Below are 11,481 nucleotides of genomic sequence, written 5' to 3'. Positions count from 1 at the left end.
GTGTTGTACACGTTCCTTTAAAACAAGGAAGGAAAGCTCGTTCCTCGTACCGTCACAATCTCGGACGAGTTCCAATATACAAGGTCCAGTAGTTGGAAAGGAGCGCGTTCCCGTTACGTTTTCAAGATTTTGGAACGTGACGTTACGTTAACCCTTAACACTACATATGAGTACTATTAATGACATAGTGAGCTAAATAATCACCAATAGACAAAATAAAACGAGCAAGCGAAAATATCCGCATCGAACTATACATGCCGTGTTCCAGTTCTTCGTTTCCGACTATCTCTCGGAAACTTCCCCATTTATTCAATTGTCGGTAGTTGAAATTGTCGATAATAAATGACCTATATGCCTAATGAATTCAAGTAAAAAAAAAGCCCCGGTTTTTTTTGTGCTTTTTTTTTTTTTAAACGTAACAACTTCCCGTTCCAGATAGCCGATGCAAGATGAAACGGAGGCGTTCCTCCTTTCCTCGAAAAACAAACACGTTTGAGGAATGCCGTTCCGTACAACACTGCGTGCATGATGTATACATAAAACAGGAGCAAGCGGTAACGTGTAAGTAATCTACAATTTGAGAGCATGAAGCTAAACCAAAATGTTACTATCTCGCGGATACCGTGGATCTCCATGAGACGCCGAGAGCACAAAGAAAGCGAGCTGATTGCACGAAGAGTGCCCTTTGTCGGCGAATGAACTGACTGAGCCTTCTGAGCCGACAGGCCGGAATAGTCTTGAAGGTTCCACGAGTGTTTTCCTGATAGCGTGGTCTATATATGAACCAAGGTATGTGTAATACCCCTATGAAAATGGTTAATGCCATTTGAAAGTCATATTATTGCCAAATGGCAACAGCTGTTTACAAATAGTCAATCAGCAGGCAACAGATGTTAATCGTCATTGAGACGTCACCCTGCTGACCCGGATAGCCATTTCGCCACCGTCAACTTTTTGCCGTTCTATTGGTTATTGTCGGTGTATCATCAGTGTATCTACATGTTAATGTTAAATGGCTAAAGGAGGCAATCAAAGGACTATACATTTTATAGTCTTTTCACTGCCTCCAATAGCCAATTAGCATTAGCATGTAGATACACTGGCAATGCACCGACAATAACCAATAGAACGGCAAAAAGTTGACGGTGGCGAAATGGCTATCCGGGTCAACAAGATGACATCTCAATGACGATTAACATCTGTTGCCTGCTGACTGACTGCTCTTAAACACCTGTTGCCATTTGACAATAATACAAAATGGCATCAACCATTTTTATAAGGGCATAATTATCACATAGACGTCAATTGATCGAATTTAGTGACCATTTCGCCATTGTCAACCCCTTGTAAACTTTAAGCTGGCGAGCCGAAAAACTGCAATAGTTTACATGGCCTACCATTGATTCCATGCCTGATACACATAGTGCCGGCTTGGAATATGGGAAGAAAACAAAGATTGAAGGACGATTTAAAGACCCAAAATTTATTTATCACAATGTCATTAAAATTACGTGTTTTTTTTCAAGACTAAGTTAATCACCCAAATGTAAACGATGAGTGAAAAAATAACCTTTCCTTGCTTCCTGACATGTCTGTAAGGTGTCAGCTGAAAGAAGAAAAACATTATAAATTAAGTGGGCATATAACCAGAAATATTCTTGCAGCACATTCAAAAATATGCACAGAAGAACCTTGCTCACATGTTTTCTCGGCTGTTATGTTCACGGAAACCGGTCCTATCGAACGTCCAAAAGTATATATGTGTTAGAATTATAGGCTTCATGAATTTCCTTCTTGGTTCTTATGCCCTAACACTGCCACTCAAGGTGGCCAACATGACTACTAGAAACACATACCCTGTTCCTTTTGCTTTACTCCCTTTATTTTACCTCCTTGCCTCTCTGCACTGTGTTTCTTGCTTGGTCTTGTATGACAATAAGAGATTCAGGCTCTCATGACACCCCATTTTTCTTTACCACCTCCATGCCACCACGTTCAAGCCGTGCTGATTGCATCAAGCCCCACTGCTTTGATGTGGCATGCAGGGTGCAGTGATTTGTTTGAGGCAGCTGTGGTTTAGCTCGATGCGCTCAGAATTTCTGCATCCTTATATTTCAATATTTTTTTAACTGCAACTATAGACAACGCATCACTGCGATGGCGCGGCTGTCAACACAGCCCATGTACACACATGTCTGCTCACACGAATCTAGTTCCTGCGTATGCAGTGCCCATAGCTGCTGTGGGCAAACACAAGCTTGTCTGTAAACAGTGTGTTACTTATAGTTCAACCACAATTTTAAGAAGTGTTGAAAAAATTGTCAACATATAAAATAAGGCAATAATTTTTACAGCCATAAAAGCTAAGGTAAGGTAAACAGAGAATACAGCTTTCTGAAACATCTATAGCTATCCCAAGGGCATTATCAGTTACGTCTTCGCTCATGTCATGATCCTTTATTGCGACTGCATAAAGATGCAGCAGCAGGGTTCTACTGTATTTAACACAATGTTTGAATGTGCAATAGCTTTAACTTCCACAACACATCAGCCAACCACAGGTTGTCAAAATGTGAACTCCACAATAATGTAATAAGTATGAATACAATAATAATCCCTGGAAAAGGGGTACAAGGGGGAGAAAGGTCAAAGAGGAATCTCCTTTGTCCCCTTGTTCCCCATTTTATTTGATGTGATTATTATCGTCATTCTTGTCTTGAATAAAAGGGTCTACTCGTGTCTCTTAAGAGAGGGAAGCAGCTTACCTGGAAGAGCATAGCGCCCCCGGGACAGAAATCGAGAGAGGCTGTCCTCGACTTGCTTCCCCACATTGCTGTACTCCGTGAAGGTGCGAGCTGAAAGAGCAAATGAGAATTGCAATTTAAAATGATAATAGCCCCTAGAAAGCTACACTCAAGTATTGGTACCCTTTTCCTCATTGTCCAGTTCTGCCAAAAGGGTCATTCATCAATTTGGATGGTGAAATTCGTTCATGCGCATGCAGCTTGTGGGCACTGCCATGTTGTTATTGTGTCATTACTTGAATTTAATGTAAATATTCACTTCACCTTAGACAAAGATTTATCTATTACTTTTGATAAGATCTTTGGATGCTTGGCAATTTTAACAGCAGCTTGGGGAGCGCACTCATAGATGCACCACTCTTCAATCAGTTTGGGGAGTGCGTCTTTAAACGCTCACTCCTTTTATCGTATGGGAGGAAGCACCATCTATCCCCTAACACCAGAAATAATTTTCCTTTAGAAATTAAAGCTATGCTGGTAGCACAAGAAAAGTTCCGTACAAAAAAATATAGGCAAAATAGGGACAAAAATTTTTTTTCATGGGTCCCCAGTCAAGGGGTCAAGAAATAGATTAATCTTGTGTGTTAACATTTTTTTCAAAGCAAAAACATGACAGGACTATGTTATCAAGTGTATAGCTCTTTTTACTGTGGTCATAATGAGGCGGCATAGCCTTTGTCATTTGCCCAATAATGCTCAACAAACACAAAACTAAAACAAAATTCTCGCAGACCAAGAGCCATTACTACATGCAGTGCAAGTTTTGAGGGTAAACATTTTGGCAGAGGCCTGCCTGGTCGGGAGAAAGCTTAAAAACTCTAAAACATCCGTCCACACACCCGCATCTGTGTTCCCTACATAAAGGGGACTAGCGAAGCGCTGTCATGTATGCTGGTAAAAGAAAGTATTCAGGTGTCCCACAAACCGGTATCAACACTTTGACGTATGATGCTGCGAATTAAAGGTCATCCCTCTAAACAAAGCGCACAGGGCATTGTATATTCAATTCCATGCCACCTACATTGGAAAAACAAAGAACTTCCCAGAAAGAATTCAACAACACAAAAACAACTGCAAATTCTACCACGAGCGCAGCGCTGTTGCAGAGCACTGTGAGGACAATGAATATCGCACCAACTTTGCCAACACCCTCATAAATGTTGAGACAAACTTCTGCCAGCAGCTTTTTATAGTCATGGCATATCCAAACAACACCAGGAAACATCAATAGGTCCACTGGCACATTGCCATCATGCTACGTGAACGGACTCAGCCACCTAACGAAGTGAAAAAAAAAAGAGACTATCGTAGAAGAAAACGAAGCTGTTGTCCCCTATCTGGAAGCAGTCACCCCTGAAGAAAAAAACAAGCTGTTTTTGAAACGTTGGGACCTTGTTGTAGGATATGGTTGGTGATTTTTTTCAAATTCCAATGTATGAGTTTTGCATTTGTTTGAGTCATCATTAACTTTTTTACCACATTTACCCGCATAATGAACACACCTCTTTATTCTGAAATTGACATATATTTCGGGGGTGCGTTCATTATGCAGGGTAAATTTCTGCATTTACACACTTCGCGAAAATGTAATTTTACGTGGCAGTATGACACGGCAAAGTACTGTGGCATGTCTCCACTGATGGAGGCGCATTGACGGCTGGTCGTGGGTGCGCTACAATAACCATGTTCTACAATTTGAAAACCTTTTTTTAGGGTGCTTTCGGTGTGCCTTCTGTCAAAGGAAAAGCGCCCTCCTAGTGAATAGTAAAAAAATCTTGCATGTAAGAAATTTAGGTGTCCAATAAAAGCATATGACCAAATAAGATCATATAAAAACCTTATAAAAACGTATGAGAACAATATAGGAAATATATAAGATTATATAAGAAGTTTTAAGAAACTGAAAAGAAGTTTCTTATAAGTTCAAATATAATTTTATATTGTTCTTATATGTTTTTATAAGGTTCTTGTATTTTTTTATATGATCTTATTGGATCATACGTGTTTGTTGGACATAAATTTTTTTATACATTTAAATTTTTTTACTAGGGAAGCTCACTCAGCATGGTGAGTGACGCGACCGTCCTTAGGCCTAACCACTTTCACGATTTCACTGTCCGAAGGCACACTACAGATGACCGCGTGTTTGTTGACATCAATGCATTCGGTGGGCGAAACATGTCCAAAGCTGGGCAATTCCTCGACCCCAGCTTTGTTACGTGTATGCGCCGCTCGGTTTCACTCTTGATCACATCCGCAACTACACACTTGCAGCCATGAAAGCATGTACCGCTATGCTTTGCCTGGTTTGAAGTGGCCTGGCCGCTTGGCGGCGAAAGAAAATTGGCTTGATGGCTAGCCGAGTTGGACGTAGTTTGAGACTCATGGAGCGAGTAGACACGGTAAATAAAAACATTCTAAAACTTCTCAGGTGTTCCTCAAGCTTTGAGTACTGTGACCTATTTAAAGCTTGAGTAATTAACATTCACCTCTAAGCTGACTGTGGTGGTAACTATGCACCCACCGGATCAATCAACCACCTCCCTCTCGTTACCTGACCCCGCCTTCTACACATGGTTATGGGCGGGAGTGTAACACATGGCGAAAGGTAGACATATGACTGGTCCAACGAGCATGTAGCTTCTACTACGATTTCAGCTGGTCATTCAACAGAGTGTAGTGATGCAGCACAAAAAAATTTGTGCCATTTCAGAATGTCTGAAGGAGAACACACCCTCAAACATCCTGAAACTGTAGAGAGTTTCCTGCAAAGCCACTCGATTTGATTGGCCAAGCAGTAAATAAAAGGTACACTCACCAAAGCACTGTGTCGCCCATGATAAGCCTGCAACTCCCTTCAATAATTGGGAAACAACCAAAAAGCCACAGGAATGTAACACTGGATCCTGAAACAGAAAAAAAACAGCATAATGCAGGAATTAACACAATATACAAACCGCTTCAGCGAGTGACACTTAAAACTAGCTACAGTTCTTTGGGCACCGTCTTTTTATTACAGATAATTGTGAGTGAGGACGTGCTGTCATTATTTTTCTAGCCCTGTAAACCTTTCCCATTCGAAGGTCTCCGACGTCGGTTTTGCAAACTTCATAAAATCTGCCATTGCTCCATTATCAAGTTCTAGAGCAAGTGACAAGTTAAAATTTCAATGGTGGAGGCTCACAGACATTAAGCACCTGCTTCAAGCCCCTCGGCTGTCGAGAAAACACTATGTCAACCGCTCCGAAACATAGGTTTTGTGCAGAAGAGAGATTGAAGTATGCTACTGATTCAGTAGAACTACATCATATTCATCAACCATTGTTAGCCGATTCACTATGCGACTCATCGTGAAAACGAGACTTGGACTTGGATAGGGCAATATGTTTTACAGAGAAATGTTTACCGATTTGACGGACGCTGTCATTTTATTAAGCAGCCTTATATATTTGCTCTTTATGAAGCAGATGAAGAGGAGCAAAACACAAATAGTGCTATGGACAACGGCAAGTTGATGAAGTGATAGGACAAGCGCTACTTGTGGCTCTTCAACTTGTCCTCGTACTGCCATTTGTGTATCACTATTGTTTGAGCAACGCAACTTGTCAAGCGGTTCAATTTAGTACCCGTGAAGCGGCTTGTCAGTGGCCTTGTCACTAAAACAGGGAACATGCAGACAACAAATCACTTTGATGGTGATGAACACAACATTTTCATGTCATCTCAGAAAAATCGCCCCCGCCTCCCCCCCGCCCCGCCCCCCCCCCCCCGCCCCCCCCCCGCCCCCCCCCCCCCCAAAAAAAAAAGCTGATCCTGCACTTATGTTGCAGAATGTGTGCATCGTCTGACGGCAGAGACTGGAGGGTCACACTGCAGTTCTCTTCGTGCGTTATACTCCCAGTTTCAATGCGGTGACCAATAAATGTTTCGGTGATGCAAAAAAATAGAAAGAAAAAAAAAGACATTGCTCTGAATATTTTGTTGTTCCCCTTATTTAACTTATCAAAACAAATTTCCCGTTAATTGGACCTCAAGATAAACGTGACACGCCGACCTATTAAGGATAACAGCAATCCAGTCCTCGTCAAATTAACTGAGGGCAATAAAAAAAAAACAAGGAGGTCATGCAATAATTGTATAGGGGAATGGCAACGGTCCCAGGAAGATATGCTTCAGTTTGTGCAGTATCATTGATTTCCTCATTAGACAAGTGTCATCATCTTTGGCCACTGCTCATGCATTACATTTTAGAGTGAAGCACACTGTACAATGGCATGTTTACTCCATGACATGCCAACCTTTTGCTGGGTTCCCAATTATCCTGAATAACACAAAAATTTGCAAATAAAAGAAGCAGTTAGATCAATAGGTCACAAAAATCTATGTGAAACGAGCAGTCTAGATCAGTGCATGCAGGGTGACTCCATGTGGGGCTGTATAGGAGCTTTACAACCACCCCAATACCTTGTTAAATCAAACCCAATTATCCTCTGCTAAATGTGTGAGCTACATGGTCTTGGTAGACAGTTCAAATTCCTCACTTATCCCGCATATAAGTCCTAGAGTTGTATTCACACTGCTTGCGTTTGCTTTGGCCTCCACCCCCCCCCCCCCCCCCCCCCACCCATTTTCTCCCACACTAGGTGGCAGAAACACTGTTCTTATTCTGCATGTGGCTGATTATTAAAAGCCTTTTGGCTTTTCAATTTAAGTAAATGCACATATTGAAAAGGAGCTTATTGCCTAGTAATCAGGTCTACGAGAAAATTTTGAAGTGTAGAATATATGAAGTTTGCTAGACCTATGGCGGACAATATTTACCCTCCAAATCAAAGCAGCACCAAATGTGTCAGCCATGTGCCCATGACAACTTCAGATGAGACTAATAACAAATGCATAAAGCATATGATAATTACAGAACGACCCGATACTATGACCCAGAAAGTTGAACAAGCTTACGTGAACACGCTTACAAAAAGATATCTAGAATGCCAAAGAATCAATGGAAATAAAAATAGGAAGACTTGACTGATCCTCTCTGAAGTCCCAATCTTGGTATCAATAGCATGCATCGATGCTTACAATCATGCTTTGCGGTGTGGCCAGAAAACACACCTGAGTGAAGCTCCCAATCATTATGCTCTTAGGTGGACAAAAGGCTCACTTCAAACAGCTTTCAGCAATAAAAAAAAAAGCATGCCAGATACTAACATAACATGGTTTCCCCAAAAATAAAACATATAAATCTCCAACATCTTTAGGGGCTAAGGAAACAACCAAGGACGCACAAGAATGAAGCACCTCATCCCAAAGTGAATGGAACGCCAAGGTGCAACACATCGCTCTCCTAAGCAACTAACACTACTTACAATTTTTTGAACACCTTCCTGGTAAACTAAGAGCGGGAATATTAATTATAATTACATGTGGTGCATCGCCTTCAGGATTGCTGGATGATGTGAAACTCTGGAAGATCTTCAAGATTAAAGTGAGCAGAAATTTTTTACTTGGCCTGAAAATGCCTCATACTTTGTATCTTGTTCAGAGTTAGGCAATAACACCATAGCTATCTACTAACACATTACGCCTAGAAAGTATCACCTACGTAAGACAAGAATGATTCAGACACTACCTATTGTTAGTGCCATTTTGTAAAAGAGACTTGCACAGTCTGCTCACTTTCCATGTGGCACACCCATGAGTTCTTTCGCCGGGCAGATGTGCCAGACGCATATTAAATCTCTCACACCGGCCTCCATGTCCACAACAAGGCTCTAACATTTCAGAAGTGTGGTCACGTGGCCATGCCCCTCTGCAGATTGACTGCTGTGGTGACATGTAGCTCAACAGCGGTGGACTTCTCCTACTAGAACCTCAACATGGAAGGAACGAATTCCCAAGGGTTACGGCAGAATGTGCGGAACTTGAACTGACCAGCTGTGGCGGCAAACCCTCTCCAAGTTCCAGCCACCATTTCAACAGGGACGACGGGGAGCAAAGGCTTTGTCAGTAGCGACGGCACCCCCACGAGCCAAAGTCCGTGGCAGCACCTGCGACAAAGAGCCCTTGCATAATCCCTGTCACCACTCCGGCTGGGATCACAGGGAGCACAAATGATGGCGGTGGAGCCACCACGAGCCAGAGATACATGGCAGCACCTGCAGCAGCGAGGCCCCCACAAGTATACCACTCACCATCTTGAATGGGAACTCGGGGAGCGCAAGCGCTGGGAGGTGACGACAGCGCCACCACCAAAAATGATGTGGCAGCACAAGAACCAGGTTCTGATGACAACAGGCGCTGACATCCAAGTCAACTTGGTGGCTGTCCCACCAAACAGACGTGACGCGTACCTGAGAAGGCAAATAATGTTTTGTAGTGATCGAAGTGGCCAAAAAGTTTTTAAGCGAAACTCAGCATTCAACTCTAATGATGAGCCACGCTGTTTCGACTATGATCGACATGTCTGCGAATCGCTCTAAACCGCAGAAGTGTGAAGGCTGCATCAATTTTAATGGACATGGACAAATAATGGACCATTTTTGTGTGCAGGCAACAAACTGTCAGCGAAAACAGTGATGAAAACTCAAGTGAGTTACTCCGACACTGCTAAATAAATAGGACAGCTTACCATCATCTCCTATTGATATCTGCCATTAAGCCTGTACCTCGGCACTGTAGGTGATGTCAGTGGTGTCCGTCTCAGGGAACTCAAACTAGTAGTTCACTGAGCAACTCCTCCTTCACCAGGCCTGCAGCGATTATAAATATGAAGAACAGATATATTACGTTACATAAATGACACAAGATAGAAAAGGCACAGACAGTACCATACCTTCCAAGTTTGGGGACACCGAATTCGGGATAATTTCTAAGCAGGGGAGGGGGGGGGGGGGGGGGTGTTTTAAAAAGAAATATTGGGAACAAATTTGCATGAAGACAACTTCATTATATTTATATATTGCACTGCCTATGCTCATGGGATTGCAGCCGTCCACAGTGATGGCAAAAACTCTTTAGTACAAAAGAGAGGGGGAGGGTAATTTCTCTTTTTGGGAAGTTTTTCTGTCAATCATACAAACTGATCAAAATTTAAAAGACTTCTGGGTAATACGGGGAAGTTGGCAGGTGTGCAATACTAAACAGACACAATTTGCTACCGGCAATGGCAAAAGAGAGTGCAGGTTGGATCAGCTCTGCATAAAGGTATATGCACTCCGGAATGCACTTCGGACGGAAATGGCTATACGCACTCCGCTTTTCTCGCATAAAACGAGTGGTCACAACGAATTTTCTAAGCGGAGGCATGGCATAGGGGTCAAGGTGTCCGCTTCATACGCAAGTGGACGCGGGTTCCATCCGCAGTAGGCCTGCTTTTTTTTCTTTTTTTTTTTCTCAAACATTTTGTTTTGTCGAGGCATTTGGCAATATTTAAAGCACTTCTTTTTTTTTTTTTTGCGATAAACAGTAAAAAAAAAAAATCGAGTGTTGAGAAACTTTGCAAAACTAAATGGTATGGGACTCCCTTTCGAGGTGCGATCGGGGACAGCGGGGCTTGGATTGCCGGCTGGACGCCGCGAAGCGGCGTGTACTGGTTACGATTTGTAATTAGCAGCCGATACCGTCGCCGCGAAGCGGCGTGAACGCAGGTGGGGGGCTGTGTTAACGAGCTCCCCAGTGATACACGCGCCGTTCTAAAAGGGTGGCCCGAGCGGCATGATCTCTCGGAGGAGTGCGTATAGCCATTTCCGTCCGAAGTGCACTCCGGAGTGCGTATAGCTTTACTCTCTCTATATATACATATAGTGCAGTAGATCAAACGGCTCCAACCACAATGTTTTCTTTTTTTACGCGTTTCGCTCGCGTCGCTTGAGATCACCCACAGCGATAAGACGCGCGGGCCGACAAAGAAACCTGGCCAGTACAGATATGGGTAGGCAGCGATGCGTGCCGACGCGAAGTGACGACCCACGTGCGATAAAACGTTTGACAGGTCGACCGACGTGTTGGGTGACCGAATCATGGCTTCGCGATTAGAACTCGCAACCCGTCGGACGGTTTGACGAAAAGCGCGAGGAGAGATGCTCGCCTAAGGAAAATACCTGTCAGAATACACTTCTCGGGCGCGATTAGGCAAAGGCAGGGCAAGGAAACAAACCAAGGAGATGCTTGAACGGAAGCTTAGGAGGACACAGAGAAAAAAGGCTTACCTTCGAGAAGCACCGAGGAATGAGCCAATTGAGCAGTGCCCATAACCTCCAGGGCTGTTCATTCTTGCTCGCGTGGTGCCTCGCCACTTATTAGTCGCAAAATCCATTTTCGGACGCGGCATATCGGATCGATATGAGTTCTACGTAAAAATAAAAGACACACCAAACCGCAACAAATCTTCGGAAACTTCGACGCAAATGAAGTTCAGGGTGGATTGGATTGGCTTGTAAACGACTTTATTTCCAGGTGCATAATAAATGCGAAAATAAAAAAGTTAACGTAACATTATTCGTAAAACAGTGGCGAACCGAAACAATAAAACGTTTTAACAAACTTAAAAAACTAAAACAGATGTATTAAAAAAAAAGTTTTATACGCGATACGAAACTTCGCTTAGCCACATAAATACCAGCAACTACGACGGGATTTCAGTTTCGGTTTGGAATCGGAGGCTGCGTATTTTCGA

The 11,481-nt window shown here is 42.9% G+C and overlaps 1 protein-coding gene across 3 annotated transcripts; it reads right to left on the bottom strand.

Annotated features, from left to right (window-relative positions):
* Positions 1-1,509: 1,509 nt before the first annotated feature.
* On the bottom strand, positions 1,510-11,206 carry LOC121046685. 3 transcript variants are annotated; one of them, XM_042288293.1, is made up of 6 exons: positions 11,015-11,206; positions 8,999-9,157; positions 8,739-8,854; positions 5,623-5,710; positions 2,766-2,855; positions 1,510-1,606 (listed from the first exon to the last, which is right to left on the bottom strand). In XM_042288293.1, exons 1-6 carry the CDS (start codon positions 11,134-11,136, stop codon positions 1,603-1,605), a joined length of 579 nt encoding a protein of 192 aa, XP_042144227.1. In that variant the 5' UTR covers positions 11,137-11,206; the 3' UTR covers positions 1,510-1,602. The 3 variants fall into 3 exon arrangements, 2 of the variants coding, with proteins under 2 accessions (XP_042144227.1, XP_042144229.1); XR_006077262.1 differs by lacking the exons at positions 8,999-9,157; positions 11,015-11,206 and adding an exon at positions 9,436-9,566; XM_042288295.1 differs by lacking the exon at positions 8,999-9,157 and having other exon boundaries at positions 11,015-11,201.
* Between the last annotated feature and the right edge of the window lie 275 nt (positions 11,207-11,481).

The sequence above is a fragment of the Ixodes scapularis genome, unplaced genomic scaffold (assembly GCF_016920785.2).
Source record: "Ixodes scapularis isolate PalLabHiFi unplaced genomic scaffold, ASM1692078v2 PGA_scaffold10__122_contigs__length_95168666, whole genome shotgun sequence".
NCBI classification, from domain to species: domain Eukaryota; kingdom Metazoa; phylum Arthropoda; class Arachnida; order Ixodida; family Ixodidae; genus Ixodes; species Ixodes scapularis.
Note: the sequence above shows the minus strand (reverse complement) of the source record. Positions and strands in the feature narration are given on the sequence as shown.